This window comes from Ictalurus punctatus, chromosome 16, assembly GCF_001660625.3.
Source record: "Ictalurus punctatus breed USDA103 chromosome 16, Coco_2.0, whole genome shotgun sequence".
NCBI lineage: Eukaryota > Metazoa > Chordata > Actinopteri > Siluriformes > Ictaluridae > Ictalurus > Ictalurus punctatus.
In genome coordinates, this window is record NC_030431.2 from 5,855,243 (window position 1) to 5,880,224 (window position 24,982).

General features: G+C 40.5%; 1 protein-coding gene across 4 annotated transcripts; it reads right to left on the bottom strand.

The window, feature by feature from the left end:
- Positions 1 to 126: 126 nt before the first annotated feature.
- LOC108276927 (kinesin-like protein KIF2A) lies at positions 127 to 23,600 on the bottom strand. Of its 4 annotated transcripts, none has more exons than XM_017489048.3 (21): positions 23,223 to 23,600; positions 16,668 to 16,762; positions 16,141 to 16,269; positions 14,852 to 14,906; positions 14,121 to 14,225; positions 12,618 to 12,718; positions 11,621 to 11,716; positions 11,456 to 11,510; positions 11,164 to 11,326; positions 10,993 to 11,083; positions 10,812 to 10,875; positions 10,647 to 10,738; positions 10,392 to 10,534; positions 7,779 to 7,983; positions 7,563 to 7,673; positions 6,689 to 6,756; positions 5,416 to 5,499; positions 4,834 to 4,981; positions 4,546 to 4,647; positions 4,189 to 4,324; positions 128 to 2,889 (listed from the first exon to the last, which is right to left on the bottom strand). In XM_017489048.3, exons 1-21 carry the CDS (start codon positions 23,281 to 23,283, stop codon positions 2,804 to 2,806), a joined length of 2,190 nt encoding a protein of 729 aa, XP_017344537.1. In that variant the 5' UTR covers positions 23,284 to 23,600; the 3' UTR covers positions 128 to 2,803. The 4 variants fall into 4 exon arrangements, with proteins under 4 accessions (XP_053543088.1, XP_017344537.1, XP_017344536.1 ...); XM_017489047.3 differs by having other exon boundaries at positions 5,386 to 5,499; positions 23,223 to 23,599; XM_053687113.1 differs by lacking the exon at positions 16,668 to 16,762 and having other exon boundaries at positions 127 to 2,889; positions 5,386 to 5,499.
- Between the last annotated feature and the right edge of the window lie 1,382 nt (positions 23,601 to 24,982).

Genomic DNA, 24,982 nt, shown 5'->3' on the forward strand with positions numbered 1-24,982 from the left:
ATCAATACTGCTGTTTTATCATGTGATATAAAATCTGAGGTATTGTGGGGGTTTTTTAAACTCTGTATACATTTATCACTCGCAATCTTCTTCTTGAAGCCTGCGATGAGAAGGACGGCCGGTGTGAGAAATCATACAGCAGCAGATCCAGTCCTTATGGGGTTCTTTATTCTTTATGCCAGCAATACATCAGATGTGCACATTCATACACACGCTCACACAAAGTTGAAACTGCATCGGCTAGTCTCAGGATCAAGAGTTTCTCATTATTCTTTTTAAAAAAACAGCTTTCACATGAAATACATATTTTGATGATTAACAGAAGAGAATAATAAAGACCTCTCTGAGTGACGTGACGTGATGCAGCTTGCACGTGTGGACACCCTGTTTCCAAATCAGCGAGTAGTCATATTTTTGGATGTGTTACTGGACAATCGTTACATTTGATTACCGCTAACTGAACGTATAACCGTCCATACAGGATTTCGTGCTGAGTTTTTTTTTTTTTTTTTGGGGGGGGGGGGGGAAGAAAGCTACTTAAATTGGTGAAATTGTTGTGCACCGTCTTTCACAGTGATGATTGTTGGTAAATGAGACCGTTTTAGCTGTACTCATTTTCGACGCACGTGAATCGAAGAGGGCTTTGGCTGAATGCGTGTCGTGGTGAGGTCACATGACGTGCCTTGGCCCAAATCTGTGGAAGATCTAATTTTGAAAAATCGCAAGCGCCTCTGAATATTGCGGAGTTTGCTTGATTTTGCGTTCAAAACGGCGAAATCCTGGATGTACAGATAAAAGCATGATGTAAGTGTATGTATAGTGCAGTATAGGGACTCTGGCTTGGGATCATGTAGCCGCATCAGCCTAAGTAGTGCTTGTTAAGCTTCGATTTTTTCTAAATGCTACAAGGGAGAGCTGAGTGGTGGATGGGAAATGGCCATGACCAAAGGAAGGTGGAGATTTCAAAAAATAGTTTTTCACTCCATTGTGTTCAACTATTCTCTAGATGCAGCGCTGCTTGAGTGCAGCGTCACGCCACGCAGAGGTAGTGTGTGTGAGTGAAACAAGCTGAAGTCAGCAGGACGGTACTGACTGTAAAGGACGGCAGCAAACACACAGACTCCGTGCGTATAAATTTAATGGCAACAAAAAAAAACAAAAACATTACACTGCAAGTACAGTAACAACTGCAATCGAAATGCCCACGTCACACTCCTCCATTTACACATTTAAGAATGCTTTACTCCCTTTCCCTCTCTTCACGTGTCAACCACCAAGACTAAACACGTCCCTAATCCTCTGTATTGCCTAAGCGACAATGTGATGATGTCGTGAAGGTATTTAGTCACAGGTGTGTTACAGCAGGGTGAACATGACCGCGGTGAGTAGGCCATGTCTATAGTCTCTTCATTCCAATACTTTTTCATCGATGTGCACTCAGAAGAAACGAGGCAGAGGGTACAGGAAGAAAAAAAAACAATGATTTGTTCTAAGCTATACACCGTCACGCTGGCCTAATCTCAGATCAGTGTGATGACCAGCTGAAAATAAAGTGATAAAATGGCGCTTACTAATAAGAGCATGTCATGGATAGCTGGCTGCATAGAACCTGCATATCTTTTTAAAATACCATTTAAAATTTTTCACTGTGTGGAAAAGGAAACTCGGATTTCCAGCTGAAATGGGTGTGTCCTAAACTGGAAGGGTTGGGTTTTTGTTATAGTTATTAAAATATGAACCCTGTATTAATATGCCCCTGAAAATACTGAAAAAAAGCCCCTGCTGTAGAAATAGCAGTGTGGTGGAGGAATTCTGACTCTTACAGTTCCTCAACCTCTGCTGCATCACGCGAGTGCATGGCTGCAGGGTTTTCCAACCAGTTCAGTTGGCTTTAACTGCGAGCGTGACCAGGCTGTTATTAAAGATGAAGGAAAGAACGCTGGAGGTACAGCACTGGTCTTTCTTTGCTCAGTCACACCTGCATGTAAGTGACTTTTCTGTGCTGATGCACAGCTCTGATCTCAACCACATTCCCTGTAAACCTTTAAAAAAAAAAAGGTGCACCTCCTATTCGTATCTGTATTCATTTAGAAACACTATCTGAATAATTTATTCATATTAAGTTATATGTTGGCGATCACTCAGCCCTCGCAAGCTATTAAGGTACTGAGCTAGCTCTTAACATGGCAAGGCAGTGTTTTAAACCCAATACTGGAACACAGCTGAGATTTCCATTTGCATTGTCTGTTGTTCAGTGACGGTTCACTCGTCCGCACGCGCCTGACTGGCCAAGTCTAGACCAGTGCTTACTGACTTTATGGAAAGTATGTGAAGTTGAATATTCTGCAGTTTGCTCTCTTTTGCACTGTGTATATATCTGTGAAGGGCTTCACATCTAGGGCCACTGTTCTATAAATCGAGGAGTTAGGACACGTTTTAAAAGCAGCCACATCGAGTGAAAATGTAGTTTATACACAGATGAGTGCAGGTGTAAGGGAACGCGCAAGTGAGAACCAGAGCCACTGTGTGCATGCAATTATTCAAAATCTCTTACGCCGCATTGTGGCCTTTATATTGTACGGTTTTATAAAAGTCATTTGAGTTAGAACTGGAATTCATTTGAATATTTTACAATTAGGCTTAAACGTGTGCTTCTTAACTCTGTTTGAAATGAAAAGGAATTGGTACAAGAAGTGAAAAAAGTTACTCATGTACACAGAGATGAGGGTGAAAGGCTGAAAACCTGGAGAGCTGCAGTTTTCCTCTTTCAGCTGCCGGATCTGTAAGCAGTGAGCTCCGGGGGTTAGAGGGCTCGTGGCCGTTTGGGGTTGATTTGCTTACTGGCTTGCTCCTCCTCCTGAAGAGCAGACCTGAACGCCTTCACTTTATCTGTTTCAGAGCGGAAAAAAGGACAATTTACAGAGATCAAATTAATCATGAAGATTTGGACTTTACATAAGCATGTTTGTGAACAATCTGAACAAATCTACAAGTTGACGAGAACTGAAATCAGGTTTGTAGTTCAGTGCTGGGCAAAATAATAATAATAATAATAATAATAATAAAGGTCCAGTTTTAACAGGTGATTTCTGGTCTTTTGGAGAACTAAGAGTCCAATCACAGCTATGAAGCGATGTCTGATGACCAACGTGGATATAGTACAGACTATGAAGTAAGCACGGAATAAAACACAACAGGGTGTGCACAGTCCTCAAACTTAAGGAAAACCTAAAGTTACAGCTATACAGGATATCGCTGTTTTTGGTGATTGTTGCGCCCAAAAATTCTTGATTTTGCTGCGACTTTTCTAAATTTGCGAGTTTTTGTGCTTTTTTTTTTTTTTTTTTTTGGCAGAAAACTACTAGGATTGGTGAAATTGCAGTTGCACGAAATAGTTTTGCGCGGACCTTCACAGCGATGTTTGTTGGTGAATGAGACCTTTTAGCTGTACTCGTGTTCAACACACGTGAATCGAAGAGGGCTTTGGCTGAATGCGCGCTGTGATGACATCACACTACGCATCTTGGCCCAAATCTGTGGAGTTTGGATTAATTTCAACGACAGCAAAATCCTGGAGGGACGCTATATCTCTGACTGTTGCAAAGCCCTGACACTGCAGACTCCTTCCTCGAACACTCAAGAAACGCTCACATTTTTTAACAATCAATTTATGTTGAGCGTCTGCCATAAAGTCCCTGTGAGTGACTTGTTACTATAGAAACAATGTATTAGAACGAACATTGCAGAAGATTAATCAATGACTCCTTCTGACCAATCAGAATCGAGAAACAGAAACCCCAGCGTACAGTGTTGAAGAAACAATTAGAACTATGAGTTTGCCTCAGTACCAAAGAACATCTGCTCTGAAGTTTGCATTTTGGTGCAGATGTTTTCCAGGCTGATTTAGACTGGCCCCTTAGGCATTTATACACATTGACATGTTCATATGTGTAACAGGGCCGCTTTTCACAACACGTCAAGACAGATGTATGAGGCTCGATTTAGGTCAAATCATCATGGTAAAACTCAATCCTCCTTCATTTACACAGTTAAGCTGCTAAGAAGACAAAGACCTTTTTGTCAGCTCAATGTGCATCCAAAAATAAATAAAATAAATAAACAAACTCAAATAGCAACAAGCTGAAAGCTCAGGACCAAGTCATCGTGGACGATCCAGTATTTATTTACCTCTGAGCTCTGTTAAGATTTCAATCTTTTGATCCAAAATTTGCTCCAGCTGTGTTGCGTACGAGTCCACGTCATAATCCACTTCCTCAGTCATCTCTATAAGGACCTTCTCATCTTCCAGCCAGCGTATAGACTCCTGCAGTGGAACACAAAGCATGCGAGGCATTTCGAATGGAGTCGCACACTGTACACACGCACGGTGGAATTTTTTTTTTAAAGTGTAGACAATGCAACCTCCATATGCAACAACTGATACTGATCTGCTCCAAGAGGAGGATTTCTTCTGTCCGCTCATGTTTCTGAGCTGATGAAACCATGCAGGGGATGATGGGAAAACCGGCAACACTAACGCTGTACCTGAAACACAGCTCTGTGGTCCTCCAGAACCTGCTCCTCCATCTCCACCAGCTGAGACACGGCCTCATGGAAGGTGAAAAGCTGAGGAGAGACCTCCTCCTCCTACACACAACACACACACACACAGTGTTATTGATTTGCCTGGTGTATGCTGTGTATTTTTACATATTGGTCCACCACTACTATGTATATAAGTGCTTTATCCTGGTCAGGGTCATGGTGTATCCTGAACACTACAGTAGATGGTAGGTGTTTATCAATGCCCTGGCCATAGTTTTTTCCCCTTACATTCTGTTCACATAGCAGTTTAAGATCGTCTCTCTGAGGAGAGCTGCCCACTCCCCACTGCGGCTCCAACACATCCAGCTGGCTGATCGGATGGCCTCCTGTTCTGCTTTCCATCACTGCACCCGGGTCAACAGTCAACTCCTTTACTCTACACACACACACACACACACACACACATTTAAACGACCAACATGTTCATAACGTTTCTCACGGCCAGGTAATGAAGCAAACCATATGAAGAGGACCGTCATGACCTCTGACCCTCGGTCATTCACACAGTACAAAAAAGGAGATGATGTTTGTATTAGCTCGAGCGTGAGAAACACCGGGATTTGAATGGAAATGGTTCAAACATGCCCAGATGCAGGAGTACAACTGAGAGAGAATGGGGTTAATGACATGAAATCAACAAGAACACAAAAATAAAGCACACGTGGCACCTCCACACTGAAATGAAAGCAACTCATAAAGCAAATAAAGTCGATGTGTGAACAGAAAACGAATTAGCAGAGGAGCGTTTAAAGAAGCGTGACGTTGGGAAAAGAAGAAGACCTGCTGGGTGAGGGAGCAAAGTCATCGTACTCGTAGGTAGGAGAGAGTTCGGAGCGGCCGCTTCCCCCCTGAGAGAAGGGGATGTCTGAGGGGCTTATCCCAAACTCCTTCACTCTGACAGAGGGACAGACAGAGAGACGACAGTGTGAGACTGGACACTGTACACATGCGCTCATAACTGGTTATTCAGCATGCACAAGATTATTATTACTATAGACACTTCACCATGTCTTCACTGTATCGGTGGTTTGATTTGGATCTGTAGATTACCAAACTGTATTTTTTAGCTAGCTAACGAGTGACTACAAGCGTCACAGGAACGGTATCTTAATTAAATTTGATGACGCACACGGTCAGTCAAAAACACCCTGTATTAATGTTTTCGGTTAAACATCAAGGATTCGAGTTAAATATTGTAGAATTAGGGGCGGGAGGAATCTGGATCTGGATCACTCGATGCAGTACACAGAACATATTTGTTCGCGTGAAAACTTATTTTAAACGACTGTGTGCAGAGGAGAAGCCACTGGCGGATTTTTGGATATCCGTGCACGCCGAATATAGAGAACTCCCATTCACATCGACCGATCTCTGTGAGGCTGTTTACGCAAAATTAAAAAAACAAGCGTAGAGCCAGAGTCCAAAACATTGCAGGGGGGGGACATGACAATGTCATTCTTAAAAGTGGGTAGCACTTGCAAAAAGATTAAGGACTGCTGGTTTAAGCCATGGCATCAGGCATCAGCACAAGTGTATTAAATTATTGAGGAACTACATTTGGAGAACTGCGCCCAGGGCCAGAATGCCTGTCTCTGTTTACATGGGCCTCCAGTCAGTCTTTTTATAGACACCCCCTACACCAATCATCTCAGTCTGTTCGGAATCCAGTGAGCACTCAGCACAGCCAGATACTGAAAACAAACAAACAAACAAACAAACAAAAAAAACCCACAGTGGACTGAAAAAAAATAATTAAGAAATAAAGTGAAACTAGAATAAACACTGGCAGCATTTCTTCAAGATGGAGAAATGTATTACCTCATTTCTTTATAGTGATATCATGACGATCCCTGGTAATACTAACTCTAACACCACAGATCCCAGGGGTGTTGCTTTGTGTACATGGGTGGGAACGGGAGGTGGGTTCGCCTTGGCAGCTAGACACTCAATCTTGACTAACGCACCTTGAACCGAAGCCCATTTTAAAACAATTGTGGCTTAGACAATTGTCCGTACACACAAAAAGATAAGCATGTACACCTCTAAAGCAGTAATGCTACAAACAAATAGGCTTTGTACAAACCTGTTGGCGTATCTCAGCGTATTTAAGGTGTTTTCACAAGAAGCCATGCCAGGTGAGATGGTGGCAATCTGCAGACGGTACAGATTTACAATAGCATCATCACTATCGAACAATCCTTCAGTCACTGCACTAACTTACACCAGTGCTTTCCTATTGGGAAGTGGATTACGACAGTGTTGCACACTTTATTCCTGAAGAATAAGAAGCTGATTAAATAGGAGCTCCGTATATATGAGAACGCTTTTTTTTTTTCTCTCTCCTCCAGATGCCACTGTGCTATAATTAAGCTCTGTGTCTTAATTAAATTAAGATCCAAGCTCACACATTACTCACGCAAGTACTAATAATTCCTTACATTGATACAGAGCTTTTCTAGACACTCAAAGCGCTTTACATAGTATGGGGGGCAACTCTTCTCAACCACCACTAGTGTGTAGCATCCACATGGACGATGCGACGGCAGCCGTAGTGCACCAGAACACCCACCACACACCAGCTACTAGTGGAGAGGAGAGAGCGATGTACTGTAGCCAATTCAGAGATGGAGGTAAGTGTTTTGGGTCTGGCACCGTGATAGTTTCAATATTTACAACCACACACATTATTATAAAAGAATGGCTGCCATTTGGTAAAAATGAATTACGTGAATATCAAATGTAGCAATTCACAAACTTGCAGAGAATCCTGTCCTAATACATTCATTATGTGCGTAAGAATACTGCAGGTTAATATTTTGGTAAACTGGACAACAGGGTCTTCTTTATGGCTAGAGCTGAACATCTGTGTTACACGTAGAAATAAATCCACTTTGGTGGTTAGAATGCACGCTGGTTAAACTACAGGGACACACGATTAGAGGTGCTGACCATCTCACCATGCACGTTCGGGAGTTCTCGCCAATAAAGGAGTCTCGCAGAACCTGCGTGAGCTTACTGGCTCGGAACGGAGTGTGAGGCTTGTTGCGACCCAAGGCTCTGATGCACTCCTACCAAGCACAAAGTTCACTTTATTAGCACACAAATAAAAGACTGAGGTAACTTCTAGAAAAGAGTGTGAGAGAGAGAGAGAGAGCACGATAGACAAGGCAAACCTTCAGAGCCAGTAAACTTTTATTGATCTCGGCCCCTTCGAGGCGAGTCTGGCGGTCGGCGCTGGACGTGTCCGCCCCTCGCTCGTTGCCCGCCAAGTCTATGAGGGAGAATTTGCCGTGCATTTTGCCTCTCCTCCGCAGAATGATCTGGAAAACGGCATGGCTGCGAGAGGAGTGTGCGTTGGCTGAGGTCTGTCCGGACGTCCTGCAGTAAGAAGCACAGAACAGACTAAATGAAGGCCAAAATATTTTAGCTTTCAGCACAGCAATGTTGCATTCTCTAATCTGATTGGTCAGAATATGATTCATTTTCTATAAGAGCAGCTCTGACAGTAGTTCAGCTGTAATGCAAGTCATTATATTAATAAGCTCGTGCAAAAACATTAACGTTTCTATAGTAACACTTAAACTTAATAATAAACATAAACAGATGAGTAGGGCAGGACAGAGATCTTTGTCTTTGCAGTTTCTCTGTAACATGACAAGCTGCATTTCTTTGTCTTATTGAGAGAGAGAGAGAGAGAGAGAGAGAGAGAGAGAGAGAGAGAGAGAGAGAGAGAGCGAGCGAGCGAGACTGTTCCACAACATTAAATGTAACTGTAAATGGTGAAAAAGTATATGCCCCATCCTGATTTCTTCTGTTTTTGTGAATATTAATTGTTTCACAAATTAAAACAAAATCTGAGATAAAACAAAAGCGACCTGAGTAAACACAAAATGTTATTTATCAAATACCAACTGGGCCTGTGTGAAAATGTATTTTCCCCCATAGTTACTAATTCCACAAATCTAAGAAACTACATTCATAACAGGGTTCAGCTGGACTAGACACAACCAGGCCTGATTACTGCAAACCCTGTTCAATCAAATCAACACTTAAATACAACTTTTTCAACGGCATGAAGCTGGTTAAACGGTCTTACCCAGTAACACATTGTGCCAAAGTTGGAAGGTGATTGAAATGCATCAATGTGGGAAGGGTTACAAAGCTATTTCAAAAACTCTGGAACCACAGCGAGAGCCGTTATCTCCAAACGGAAAAACTCGTCACAGTAGTGAACCTTCCCAGAAGTGGCCGACCTTCCAAAATTCCTCCAAGAGCACAGCAACTACTCATCCAGGAAGTCTCAAAAGAGCCAAGGACAACATCAAAAGGACCTACAGGCCTCTCTTGCATCAATAAAGTTCAATGTTCATGACGCCACTATCAGAAAGACACTGGGCAAAAATGGCCTCCATGGAAGAGTGGTGAGGTGAAAACCACTGCTAACCCTGAACATTAAGGCTCATCTGAATTTTGCCAAAACACACCTTGATGATCCTCAAACCTTTTGGGAGAATGTTCTGTGGACTGATGAGTCGAAAGTGGAACTGTTTGGAAGACAGGAGTTCCGTTACATCTGGCGTAAATCAAACACTGAATTCTGTGTTTTGAATTAAATTCAATTGCAATAATTGAGGGGAACATGAACTGTGGTCTCTACCAGAAAATCCTGAAGGAGAATGTCCGGTCTTCTGTCCGTAAACTGAAACTTGAGCGCAACTGGATTATGCAGCAAGACAGTGATCCAAAACACAGGAGTAAGTCCTAGAAGTAAGTGAAAGACTGAACTCCAGTTATCAGAAGCGTTTAGTTGCAGTCATTGCTGCTAAAGGTGGCAACCAGATTTTAAGTTTAAGGGGCAATTAGTTTTTCACATGGGTGTTGGATCACTTTTTTTTTTTTGCTTCAATAAAAAATAAAAAAAATAGAAAAATAAACTACATGGTTAGTTGCCAAAAGAAATCAGGATGGGGCAAATACTTTATCACAGCGCTGTATAATGTGTCATGTCTATGAACGGGAAAAATAATCCATTCTTGAATGCATCATGATTCATAATTTAACTGTCAACACTTCCAAACATTTCTGTGCAAAAGTATTAGGCACCCTGACTGTATTATAAGGTCTACTTGATGACTTCTACATTATCGAGTCAGTACAAAAAACATTTTAAATTTCCAAACATTAGTTTTCTAGCACAAAATGAAATGTTACAGAAAAATGTTTGTATGTCGGTAAAGAAAGCAGTATATTACGTAAGAGACACTTTTCAGACAAAAATACACAATGAAGGCTGCTGGGTTTTGCTGCAAAATAAGAAACAAGTGCAACAATCAAAGTCTCCAGAAAAACCGTGACTGGATCTGCAAGATAAATAAAACTTACAGCTCATTTCCTTATAAAACTGCACACATTGTACCTGAGACTACTGAGGTTTTTCTTTTTTAAAGCAAAGGGTCATCAATCTAACTAGTGACTTTGTTGCATTTATTACGGTTTATTTCTGCACTTTATAGTATTTTTTTTTTAATGTAGAAACATTTCATTTCTTTATTTTTGGAGACATCTTTGCTGTACAACATTTCTTTGCAAGCCTTTTGCCCAGTACTCTACATCAGTCCCAGTGTTTTTCATTCATCATAAATTCTTAAGCTGAGGAAAAGGATAATGTAAAATGCAAATCGAGATACTCATACCATCTTCACCCTGAATCAAGAGGAGGCAAATGATTTCCACCGTTCTCGTCTGTCTAAAGTTGATCTGCCATTTTGAGTTGTGAAAGTTCTCACCTGCAGCTGTTGCCCATTTCTATGAGTTTCAGGACGTCCTCAGTGCAATGAACCTCTCGTTCCTGCAGTCCTACAACCTGCACCTGCTGCTTGCCGTCCTCCAGAACTCGCAGCTTCGCCTTCCTGTTCAGCAGGTCAAACACCTGCGCACACACACACACACACAGAATCATGTTTAAAACTCCTTCAAGGTCAGGTTTAGGTCATGTACCTAAAAATGGTTTGAGATGAATTAAGTATGAAGGTGCTACTTGCCTTTCCACTGTAAATTTCAAAGAAGGTGGAGTAAATTTGGAGGTCTAACTTCTTGTAGTTTGGCTTCTTTATCATTAGAAAAACATCCCGTGCTGCAAAGAAAATAAGTTTGTTTATTTTTTCAAACTTTGAGTTAGTACTCTAACCCGAAGGTCTAATATTTACCTGCCAGTGCGTAGATCCCTTTAGAGCAATCCTGATTTTTCCCAGAAAAATCCCCTCCCATGGTCTGGAACAGAGAGAGAAATAGATTAGGATGTTGAGACTGTGTTAATGGGCTTTGAAGCAAATCTGTTCCGGTAAGACTTAGCTCCTCTGGCGTGAGGTTATTTACAGTAACACCTACATGAGTTTTACCGCTTCCCGTTTGTCCGTATGCAAAGCACGTAGCCATCCCCCGCTCAAATATGGTCTCCACAAGCGGCCGGGCGGTAAACCTGAAAGCAAAGCTCTTGCAATTACTACACTTTTCCAGAGTTTTCACCTGCCCTCCACACAACACTTTTAGTGTCTGTACCTGTAAACCATTTCGTTCGTGGCAGTATCATCGAAGGCATAATCAAAGCGAAAGGTCTGGTTCTCCAGGTATCTCGTTAAGTCCACTTTCTGTTTGGGTTCGTGGACCATGACCACGTCCTTACTGGGGATGGTGATGACGTCCAAGTCCTTCAAGCTCATCTCTATGAAAGATTTACAAACGTACCAGTGAATACAACTGGACCTCATGAAAAAATAGTCAGCACATCATTTATACACTTAACACTCCATTAATCCGTGAGTTTACAAGAATTCAAATATTCTCTTTTTACCTTTTTTGTTCAGTGGCCGTGCCCTGACACACACACATATCCTGTGCTCCTCAATCTGGAAAAATGATCATTTCAAACACAGTATACTATTACACGGTATAAAATGGATATTTTACTTTTATTGAACTCTAACTAAATAAAACGGTGAAAGCCTGACATTATTACCAGATCAGCAGTAGTCAGTGGCCTGTAGTCCAGACTGGCTCTGAAGTCCCGGATCATGCACATAATTTCATAATTAGGTGTTGTTGTATCTATTTCCTGTGTGGAAAATAAAACAAATTATTTTCTTAAAAAGGACTTTAATACCACCTTTATACATATCTGAAATGAAACGGATTATAGGAATTCAGTACTCCGAATTCAATTTTTGCATTATATTTTCTTTTTTTAAACGATCAAATGATCATTATCGGGGCGCAGTGGTGGCTTGGTGGTTAAGGCTCTGGGTTACTGATCGGAAAGTCGGGGGTTGAAGCCCCAGCACAGCCAAGCTGCCCCTGTTGGGCCCTTGAGCAAGGCCCTTAACCCTCTCTGCTCCAGGGGCGCTGTATCATGACTGACCCTGCGCTCTGACCCCAACCTCCTAACATGCTGGGTTATGTGCTGTAATGTATATGTGACTATTAAAGACTTATTATTCATTATTAAAATATGTGCTAATCTACGTTTTGCAAAAGAAAAACAAATTTTCCCACAATTATAATATAACAGTCAGAATGATTTTTAGTCTTATTGTGACATCAATGGGCAAACTTTAATTAACAGTTTTAATTAGGTGAATGTGTGATTTAAAGTCAAAAAGGTTTGAAAACAAGTTATGATGTGAAAACTGCAGATAAACATAGCCAAAGAAAGCCAAGAAACGCTTATTCTTTAAGCACAAATCATTAGCTCAGCAGCGGAAATGTCCGTTCTTTTAAAAGACATAAAATGATTATTTATGGCACGAAGTTAAGTGAAAATGCCTGTTAAACCTCTACCTGAGAACATCTTTCATAGGGTGACAGTATAGAACAATTGGTAGCAAAGTCGCATAGTCTTCGGAGGACTTTGTGGTAAGTCTAGACTTGATATTTCACCACTCGTACAAGATGTTTCATCAGTCCAGAACCGTGTTCGGGATTATTAACCTCGTCTCTGGTGAGCTGTAACCCTGTACCTGTGCTCTCTTCTCCCTGAGCTCCTGCTGCTGCAGGCGCCTCCTCTCCCTCTTCTCCTGCAGTTTCTCCACCTCCTTCACACAGTTTGACTTCCTGCGAGCTGAACACGTACAACACACACACTAAATATACTTTCAACAAGGAACAAAACCCAAACAGTTGTCATTTTAACGCTGCGTCCTAAACATCCTCCCTTTGTTAATGTTAATTAACGAAGCTGCGCGTGTGACATGCTGCAGCGAGACGAAGTGATTACGTTAGCCTGAGCCGACTGGCTGCCCGTGAACAATGGTGACAAGGCGTAACATCTAAGCGGCGACTGGAAACCAACTCTAAATGCTGTGTTTGTTTTACAGCTAAACAGTAGCTCTGTTCAAGCTTTGGGAAGCTCTTCATTCCACTGCGTTAAGTGTTTTGTGGAGATGATGCACTCTATCATCTGAGAGATCACAAACTCCATTATAACTGAGAACTACTGTACCTGTACTGTGCATTTTGGCTTCGATATTTTAGAATCAACACGGGGGGGGTGTTGTTGCCTTGTTTCATACAGTAGACAGTACTTCATTACTTTGTGCACTTTGAGCTTGCGTGTGCGTATTTGACATTAGACTTAGCATTGATGTAGAGCCCGGTGTTTCTATAATCAGTTAGGATGCACTTAGAACCTTGGGCAATAAAACGGTTAATAAAATCCTGTTTCATTCTGAAATACCGAAAGTCTAATCATTAATGAATTAAATATAAATCTATAAAAATCACCACAACGCATAAAATAAACTATTATTAAATTAACCAGGGTTAACAAGAATTTTTTTCCTTGAGATATTTTTTTTTGCACATTTTATAATCTATCGTGATTATCAGATTTGCTCTAAAGCCAAACTAAATGTATTCTATGTCATTGCATTATATTCTTTCAAAGTTCAAGGGTGATGTAAGAAAAAATAATCACCACTTGCAAGCTCTTTGCAGTCAATAAAGAATGTAATTGCTGGTGCAATATGCTTTGACTTTCTTTTCCTAGGAAGGACATGGACTGATGCCTTCTCAACGAGCTGAATGTGAAGAGCCCGCACCTCCTCCAGTACATGCTTACATTTCATTATTTATTATTATTTTTAATTTAAGGGATACAAGAAAAGAAAAAAGAAAAACCTCTATTCAACCAACTGATACGCAAGTGATCCTCAGGATTAGGGCCTGCCTCAGCTGAGCGGAGTCTGATTATTATTTCTAAAATATCAGCCGAGATGTTTTAACAGGCTAACATTTTATGTTATTGAATATGTACTTGTGTGAAAAAAGGGAAAGGAGCCAACATGGTAGATTATCGCAGCATCATGGGTTGCGCAAAGGTCATGTGGATGCCTTTTTCAGAAACACCATCAAGCTGTTCAATTCAGCGACCTTATCTCAGGCAGACTGCTTTACTCTGATCACGCAGCGTTCTTCCTTTGCTGTTCTACTCAACACGGTGCTGCTGTGCTGTGTTTCTGTACCATTCTGCTGCTGCTGCAGTGTCTGGTGCTGGATGGGAGGAGGAGCTGGAGCACTAGGAGCTTGTTCCATCTGCTGGCTGGGCCGCGCTCTCGTCGTACCTATGACTAGCAAGACAAGCACAAGCGAGTGCGATAGACTTCAGCACGGGGAGCAACACAGGAGCCCATGTACTCATTTACACCAAGAATTATTACAATAATCTTTTCTGTTTCTCCTGACTGCTAGAGGTAAGCTAATAAATAAATACAATGATGTGTTTACTCTTAATCCAAGGTCTATCCTCCTCTTTCAAATCCTGTTCTAATGTATATGCATTAAAAAGATGGTTTTTTTTGGCTGATACCGTACACCGTTGGAGTTTATTCACAAGGCTTAACTGTACTGAATCTGGGTGTTTTCTAGCTTATATGGAATAACTGAATGCCTTGCACAATGTATTTTTTTTGAGGGGGGGCGGGGTCTTCTGATCCATGTTAATGAATGGGTGTCTAAACTAATGATCACTGCTATTCATGAAAGACCATCTGCTGGCCTTCAAAGACAATGTAGCAAAACCATTGCAGCACACTATTTCTTTTATAAAAGATAAAGCCAAGCACATCCAACATGTTCACACTTTATAGCCAAGGTAGAGTTTACATTTTGGGTCTTAAAATGTGACCTTAAATTTTTCTCGTCATTAATAAAACTTACCGTGGCTGCTTTGATTCTCTGTCCTAGAGCGGCTTACCTCGGTTATCCCTCGCAGGTGCTTCATTCTTAGGTGGTGCTACCGTGCGGCGATTCTACAAAGCAAGGCAAAAGGGTTACACTAAGCTAATTCAGAAATTCAGAATCATCACTCATGCTCCAGTACAGTACGTGTGAAAAACAGTCAAAAATACCTTTCCATGCATTAAGCAAATTGTACAAAACAGCACTGCAATCCCGAGCAGTTAGAAAATAAACTTCCTATAATAGCATGGCTCGGACATTAGGCAAATCACAGGTTTCAATCAACGCTCTCATTCTAAAAGGTTTTAGTTTCTATAGTAACAGCTCATTTACAGGGAATTCAGGGATATACAGGTTGGAGTGCCGCATAAACTGATTAAAAAAAAAAAAAAAAAAAAAAAAAAAAAAAAACACACACCACCACACGTATCATTATTGCTATGGAGACATTTATTTAGCATTTTTGGAATTCGAATATCGAAGGAGTCCCCAGTCCGTTTATCAGTATGTAGTTACATTTAACGTTGAGGAATGTCCATGAAACACTTCCTGTTTTCACTTACATTATAACAGCTAAACAGCTGTTCTCTCACCAGCTTGACATGTTACCAAGAAACAACAAAATGTTCATTCCTCCGTTCTGAAGACTTTCCTGTGTCCTTAGCGTTTTGTATCTTCTTGGTAAAGGGACATGCTGCATGGTTAATAATCAATACTCAGTTAAAGGCCTTGAACTATTTGTAACAGCCTTCAACTGAGAATATTGATTATTAAATATGCAGCTTGTCACGTTACCAAGAAAATACAAAACGCCAACGCCTCAGTCCTAAAAAGACACTTCAGGACATGCTGTTATAAGATAATACTCAATTTTGGGGTGAACTCTACTTCGCTCCTGGGCTACATCACACTACCCCATCTGTAGCCATGTTTCCATTCAGGTGTTTTTATGCAAGTTTTGGGAAATCGCATCAAAAAAAATTTTTTAAAATGCTGGATGGAAACACCAGATGCGGAAAAAATATATTTATTCGGTAAATGTGATTCAATTTGTCTCAACAAGTCATGTGACTGGCTCCAAAAAGTAAAAATGGCTGCGAGCAAGATGCTTTATTCGAAAAACCTTTCGTGGGATATTCAAATTTTCACAACTTGGATAGAAACATACCTATTGGTTATTTTTCTAGAGCAGCATGACCCTGTCATGTTTTGAATCCTAACTAGCAATATTTTCCTAAACGTTATTCAGATTTCTGTTCTTACTGACGGATACGTCTTAAAACGCAGCACAAGCTGGGAACACACCTTATTCGTGGGAATCTTGTTCACTTTAACAGAACTTGACACAGGAGGAGGCGGGGTCTCTGGACTTTGGGCGATCTCTTCATCGGGCGCAAGGTCGGGATTTAGTGCAAAAATGCTCTCCAGGTCAATCTGTTCAGGAAAATCAAAAGGGTTAAGGGTCATCCACATTCTGAACAGTTATACTGCAGCCCTACAGCTACTGCCTAATAAAACACACAGCAAATTATACCAGTGTATCTGCATTTCTATATCATCTGCACTGACTGTGTGGCTTCTGTCTATAAGACGAGGCAGTGACATCAAACTGCTTTGAAATAAATCTCTACCTAACCCCGCAGACCAACACTACACATCTGTACACCTGCGAGAAGAGAACGTGTCACGAGATGAAGACAAAAAAAAAACTGTTTTAAATCGTCACGTTGAATATTAACTGTGACTTTTACGATCCAAGACATTTACTTCAGGAGACATCTTTATGTGTTACAATAAAACACTCATGCGCTTTATAAAAACACAGGCTGCACCTCTTTCCCTTTTGTGTCGCCGTTTTCAATCCATTCCACAGTGACGCTATCGTTGTCTTCATTAAGCGACGTGACCATGGCCTGGTGTATTCGTCCTGCAACGAGAACAGGCATCACATCGCCTAATCATTCTGCATGTCCAAATTCTGCATGGATTATTTATATATACACACTCGATCTTGATTAGTCAATAAATTCTACATACAGCCATATTTAATAATCAATATTCTCAGTTAAAAGGCCTTGAACTATTTGAAACAGTTTTGCAGTTTTTAAAATTTGTTTTATTTAGTGGATTCTTTTTTTTGTTGGGTAACTTATTTCTGTGTTTCAGTCATAGGTTTTATATAATTAACTTACAGTGGGGGAAATAAGTATCAAATGCGTCAACATTTTTTTTTTTTTCAGTAGATATATTTGCAATGAGGTTATTCACGTGAAATTTTCACCAGACTTAGCTGAAATGTATTTAATAATTAGTGGAGAAGCCTTTGTTTGTAATGACAGCTTCAAGACGCTTCCTGTATGAATAAATTAATCAGCCGCAGTATTCAGGTGAGATTTTGGCCCATTCTTCTAAACATATTGGATTCAAGTCAGGTGATTGACTGGGCCATTCTAACGCCTTGATTTTTTTTCTCTGAAACCAATTGAGAGTTTCCTTTGCTGTATGTTTTGGATCGTTGTCCTGCTGGACGGTCCACCCACATCTCATCTTCATCATCCAGGTGGATGGCAGCAGATTCTTCTCAAGAATCTCCCGGTAAAGGTCTTCGTTCATCGTTCCTTCAATTATATGAAGTCTGCCAATACCATGTGATGAAAAACACCCCCACACCATGATGCTTCCACCTCCAAACTTCACTGTTGGTGTAGTGTTTTAAGAGTGATGTCTGTGCCATTTCTTCTCCAAACATGGTGTGTAGTATGACAGACAAAAAGTCCAATTTTGCTCTCGTCTGACCAGACTACACTCTCCCAGTATTTCATAGGCTTGCCCAAATGAGTTGTAGCAAACTTTAAACAATCTTCGACATGCCTTTTCTTTAGTAATGGAGTCTCGCGGGGTGAGCGTGAGCAGTGGAGTGCATTGCCTACTGTTTTCTCTGTGACGATGGCACCTGCTGCCTCCAAGTGTTTCTGGAGCTCTTTCTGAGTGTCCTTGGCTCTTGAGCTACTTTTCTGTCTATTCTTCTGACTCCCTGGTCAGAAATCTTGCGAGGAGCTCCAGTGCGTGGCCGGTTGATGATGGCGTGATGTTGCTTCCACTTGCGGATAACCCCACTGGTGCTTACTGGAGGATTCAGAAGTTTTGAAATACTGTACTGTAATCTGTATCCTGATTCCATCAATATGTTTCACAACAATAAGGTTGTGAAGGCCTTGGGAGAGCTCTTTGCTTTTACCCATCATGAGATGATTCTTGTGTGACACCTTGGTAACAAAAAGCCTTTTTATAGACAAACAATTTACAAACCCAGCTGATAATTTGCACAGATAGGAGGTATAATTACTTGCTAAATACTTATGGATTTCAGCTGGTTCCTTGCCTTGGAGAACTGCTTTTTTTAACGTCTTCAATACTTTTTTCCTGTCATTCCACTTTATTACACACAACTTTATTTATGGACTTTAATGTTGTGAATTCTTTATATTTGCGGATTTCTTCAGTTAATACTGATATCTGGTGTAAATTTCATGTGAATGGCCGCATTGGAAATATATTTACTGAAAAACATGTTGACACATCCAATACTTATTTCCCACACTGTATAATTTGTGCTTTGCCTTCCTGTATGAAATTTGTTTACAGTCTAGCAGGCAAACTGTTCATTGCTGATTAATGGCTATATCTGTGCAGAATTACACTTGGGTTATTAGTATACTATAAAAAAGGGCATGCGGTCAAAAGACAGATGAATCGTGAATCGCTATTATTTATAACAACTGATCATCAGCCAAAATATCAGAATCGTGACAAGCGTACTTAGTGTTAGGCGGATAAGCAGTAGGGCAAATAAAACACTCCTGAATATAAAATCTAAAGCCAAACTCTTATTCAATATCCTTTACAACGTACTACGTAGCATCCACTTACAACCGTGCCGCTTCAGAAAAAACAACAATAAATGACAAAAAAAGCTGCAGAGGAAATGAAAGGGTTAAGGAAATCTGTGAAATACGTGAAACGTGTACAATAAACGTGTCGACAGCATTATAGTCATTTATCCACTGGACAGTTCCGATCGCAGAAATTAACGCAAAATCAAGCAAACTCTGCAGTATTCGTACAAGCTTGCAATTCTTTCTAATTTACCGCAGATTTGGGCGAAGAGGCGTCACGCGACATCGTCACAACACGCACATTCAGCCAAATCTCTCGTCCATTCACGTTTGTTGAACCCAAGTACAGTGAAAAGATCTCATTTACCAACAAACATTACTTTGAAAGAAAGTTGCAATTTCGCCAAGTCAAGCAGTGTTTTCACAAAAAAAAAAAAAAAAAAACCCCACAAAAAGCCCAATCAACCAAAAACAGAAGATGAATCGGAAATTTTGAAAAAAGCCGCAGCAAAATCGAGCATTTCTGGCTGCAACAATCACAAACAAAAAATCCCCCTGTACAGACTGATTGGAAATATTACTTTCTTCAATATAAAATTTTAGATTTTAAGCAAACGGAAAAAGCTTTTTGTGACATTATCGAGTGCATAACATGGCGTATAACATCTGTGGAATTACTAATGGCAACATAAGCAGGAATTAACTTATTCTAAGTCTGATTTTACTGGAAAATGTGTAAAGGTTAGTGGGCAGTGTGTGATCAACAGCACTAAAATGGAAGATCTTCTCCTCAAGCCAGTACCAGAGCGGATGGGACAGAAAGTAACTAGCATGGTAAAACACCTTGAATCGCAAACTGTCACTCGGTTCAGTTGTGTAGATTTGGGAAGTGGCATCCTACTATAACTGGGAATCATTTTGCCAGTTCACTTTCAGTTGGACTAGTCAGTGTGTTCAGATGAGCGAAGCCACTCAGCAGACGATGACTTGGAAATGCAGCTGATTTTATATCCTTATGCAAAGAACTAGGATTATTACTTGTCACACTATATGACATGATCCCTAGAACATTTAGCACGAATTCTGTAACGTAACATATCCCTGGGGTAACATGTTCTCTATCTCAGATTATACGATGAAGATCCTCTGATGATAGACGTGTGATTAAAGAAAATCACTGCGTTCGGCTTAATGGCTGCGTCAACAAAAACATTCTTCGATCAGAGCTTGTGGTATTCATAATATTTGTTTATTAACATTATTAACATACTTCATTAATGTTTCACCATTACCACTAACGTGTCTGTAGCCGTCCCATGAGTTTTGGATCATCCTAAGCCGTCCTCTTGTCGGTGGCTTTAAGACAACGCTGTCGCACACTGGCATTTTAAATAAATTCTTCTGACAGTGACAAACATTGGAGATGGCGCTCATTAATCACGATGGCGCTAAATCTGTCACCAGTGAGCAGGACACTTACTGCTCTCGGAGACCGCCGATCTCAACTCATGACTAAAGAATTATTTCACAACGTGTGATTTTCACCTGCGCCAGCAAAATCAGGCTGAAACTCATACAGTGTAACGCTGGCTTAAAACAAACAGCATCTGTTCACATCTGTCTTTTACAGTCAAGTCAAAAGCAGTCTTACAGGACGTTTGCTTCCGTACTTTACACGCTTACTCAGCAATTACACGCATGCGTGTTATTTTTCCACATGGATACCTGCAATGCAGTAGAACATCCCAAGAAGATTATGCCTATAAATCGATGTTGGTAATTTCACAGATGTGCTTTCGTTATTTATTTGCATTTGATTAAACATCAAAAAAAACTTTGCGTCCCACTTCTGTATTTTGTTACCAATAGTATTTAGTATTTTTTTCAGCGCTCCGACGTGGCTAGCAATTAAATACGCTAAAGTGTGTTACTTTACAGCATTCGCGGCATGTTGACCTTGCAGGTGTCGTAAGTGCAAGGAAGTTATACGTGTCGATTTTAAGGTACATTTAGTGGGTTCGGAAAGTAGACACTTCAGTTTTTGCACATTTTATTCTGGTGCGTTTCATTATTGAGCATCAATCACCCAATTTCTGGGCAGGGGACACCTTGGATGGGGCGCCAACCCATCACAGGGCACAATCACACACACACTACAGACAATTTGGAAATGACAATCAGCCTACAACAAGTCTTTCGACTCGGGAATCGAACCCCCAGCGCCAGAGGTGTGAGGGAAAAACCTGATAACCACTAAACCACAGTTATTAGAAATGTTTTGAAAAGGTATTCAAAACCAAATCGCCCATTTAGCATCGTTAAGTATTCAGATCCTTCATTCAGTACTTCGTAGAAGAACCTTTAGCAGCACTTACAGTTTTTAAGTTTTCTTAGGGAATTCTCTACAAGCTTAAGTTTCAGAAATACAAAAAGAGCGTGATGAATGTCCAACTAATTTATTTATTATTTTTTTCCAGGCTCAGTACTAATAATTGTGGTATTGAAAGTGAAATTTTAGTATTGTTACAACCTTAATAACCAACGTTGCATGAATCAACCTACATCTTCTCAAACAATAATAGAAACAGGAAAATCTGAAGGAGGGTCACTTTGTATAAAACGGACGCATACAGGAGCTGTTCTTGTGCTACTTTGGAAATCAAAACTCAACCTGACACTGCTGTCATAAAGCGAGTCCTCAAAAAGTGCAACTGAACGCAAACACTTTGACGAGCTGGCAGCTGGAAAATGCAAAATTATTCAAATACATATCAAATAGTAAACAGAAAAGGAACAAAATAGCTTTCGATACACCATTACAATTAATATGAGAGTTCAGAGGGACATTCTTGGGTTTGTTTGGTTTTTTTTTTATTTAAATGATGAGAAACAAACAGATAACATCTGGAAACGTGTGAAAATAAGAAAACCCTGGAAAAGTCATAAGTGCATGATGGATTCCTTTAGCTGTATTTTCCACCAGACATGCAGTAAAAGGAATGTCCGTTGTTTTTGGTATGTAACCAACGCTGCGTCCCAATTCGCACAATACTTATACCATGCACTATGAGTATGTACTCTTTTTGTTAAGAAAATGTACATACTTTGAGTGTGCAGAAAAAAAAAAGAAAAAGAGTACACAAGTATTGGGACATACTACCACGTGTACCAAAAGACAACGTTGTTGCCTAGTTATGCACACCGCCACCGTAAACTCCTTGTTGCATTTCAGCTTTTCTTCGTTCCCTATTCCTTGTAGAACTTCTACTATATCGTTTCATTAACCATTCCCTTGATTTATTTTTTCCACATTTCATTTTACACCTCTCTAAAGTGCAAACCGTCACAAAACTGCTCCTCCCTCATGCAAGGAATCGTGGGCAAAATCGGCCGAAAAAGCGTCCACGGACCCATGCTTACAGAAACAGTAGACCATCCGGGTACCTTTGGGGTACTTGTTTCAACATACTACGTTTTGGGACACGCCAATACTAATCTCGAAGACTATTTAGGATGGATGGTAGGCGAATTGGGACACAGAAAAGACAACAACACACATTCAGGTATAGCCTACTTGTGAGGACCCTCCAATAACATACTAACATAATTATTAATGCTGCTAATAACTGCTATGCCTACATCTAACTCTAACCTTAACCTCAGCAACTAAATACTAAATTATTTACATTTAGGAACTCTTTTAGATTAAAAAATACAAGGTTATTTTTTTTTTATAAAGTGCTTTTCCTCATTGAAAGTCCCCACAAGCTAAAACTGTCAGATATTCCTATTACTGTGGGGGACATTTGGTCATCACAAAGATATAAAAACATGACACCACACACACAAAATCATGTTTTAAACCCAATCCTATCAAATATTCATGTTTTGCTGAACAGACATGACAGTCTCACACTCTCACTCTTGTGCTAACGAGCTAGCTAATTACTGTGGTGTTTATTAAACCTGCAGAAGCGTCCTGGTGTTAGTCACTGATGTCCCTGGCTTTAATTAATTTATTCAAAGGTGGACTCTGTAAACAGACACAATGATATCTGGCTCATTTCTCCAGTACAATCATGTCATTGTCCTTATCAGGCTGTTTATTAATCCATTTGTTGCTCTGTCTGTCTGTGTGTCTGTGTGTGTGTGTGTGTGTGTGCGCGCGCGCCTGGGCGTTTTCAGCCACCATGCTAACCACGCTGAATAAGATGATGCAGGTTGGCAGGAGAAGGGGGAAAAAAGCTTATTACGACCTGCACATTGTGACTACGCGCTATTTTTAAATCCTTCATGCTATAACGCTAGTAGTTATTACAGCTCCCTTGTCATTTTAAGCCGGTCTTGGTCACCACGCTAGCCTGCTGCATGCTAACCCGGGCAGTGCGCTTTAAAGGCCGGGGGGTTACTCGGCAACAAAGATGATGGAGCTAATCTACCGGGGACTGCATCTTCATTCAACCCCGAGAACTAAACCAGGGCGTGACTTACCGTCGCTTCTTTTGATTTCCACGTAGATGCCGATGAGGATCTTCCCAAATATAGCCGCCATGCTGCATGTGTCAACAAGATGTTGAGTTTTGGATGCTTATTTTTGTGTCTTTATGAAAAGGGGGACCAAGTAGTTCAGCGCAGTAGAAACCGGGAGGGAGCGGCACGACCGCGCATGCGCAAACCGCCAACTCCTTCCTCACAGACTAGCGCGCGCGCGCGGCTGAGTGACAAAAGCTAAAGCGACATGGAGAGATTATTTTTAGTTTTGTCTGGGACTCGTACTGAATTTGGTCAAATGTCGTTTATACATTATTGAAAACTACTTAACTGTATAAAAACTGTTTATATACGTTTATTTAAGGGCCACATATGGGCGTGAACATCAGGTGTACACATAGGTTTGGCCATGACTAAGAGCTGCTGAGCACTTTGATGCACAATTCCAAACATTTTGACACAAATTTGATTCTTAAATAGATAAGGTAATTTATTTAATCTGGACTTAACAGACGTCCTTTGAACCTGATCACCAAATGATGAATTCTGGCCTAATGTCATATAACAATGGCAGTAACTTTAGAATGAACAGGATTACATTGTTTTAGATGTGTGTCTAATGACCAGATATCAGATATGTTTCAGATTTAGAACCTTATTTAGTTCGCCTCACCGCCAGGTCTGGGGTTCGATTCCCGCCGCGGCCCTGCGTGTGTGCAGAGTTTGCGAGTTCTCCCCGTGCTGCTTGGGTTTCCTCCGGGTACTCCAGTTTCCTCCCCCAGTCCAAAGACATGCATGGTAGACTGATTACATTGTTTTAGATGTGTGTCTAATGACCAGATATCAGATATGTTTCAGATTTCGAACCTTTTGGTTCTAAAACCGTTAGGACTTTTGGCCTGTCCAAAGTGTCCGTAGTGTGTGACTGTAGCATGTCACTGTATAAAACCGACTGCCTGTAATCACTTCTTTCCTAGCCAGATAACTTCTTAACAAGTCAACTTATGAATGCAGTCAGAATTCATCCCTACAACTATAGAGTTAGCTGACTGAGTTGACTTTTGGGAATAAAATGATGAAAAACTGACTGAACATATTGTTTATATTGTAATGTATACATTGTGTAAAAGCACCCTTTCTATCTATCATTGTCATGGCAACCTTATAAAATGTATATCTAATTTATAAAGATGTGCCACAGAGATTCATTTGCACTTCCATTGTGACTTTTAATGTTTAACTTGTAATGATGAAACAAAAAAAAAGTCATATTTTACTAATTAATTACTAATACTTCTTCAAATTGTAGTGTGAGACAGAAGGACAAAAGCAGTATGGTTTTTTTCCATTCAAGCACTTGATGGCAGCAAAGGACCATTGAGAGAGAGCGAGTGAGAGAGAGAGAGAGAGAGAGAGAGAGATCTGGCGTGTAGGTGTATCAAGACTAACACTGCTTTAATGTCATAGATAGACATAATAGCACACAACCATTCTATCTTTGTAAGAGAAAACTGTAAATGGTAAACTTCAAACTACTAGTTACAGTCAAATGAACTGTTATTGACCCTGTATTGTTCTTGGTTCCTCTTTGATTTAGACATGAAGGCTTTCAGCTGTCCTTTAAATATATATTTGTGATAGTTTAAGTGATCATTTCAGATGCTTTGATTGATCTTAATGTTTCTAAGGTTTATTGTATTTAGTGTGCTACTTGATGCTGCTTGGGTTCCGTTTTCTAACTGATGATTTTTAACTCTACT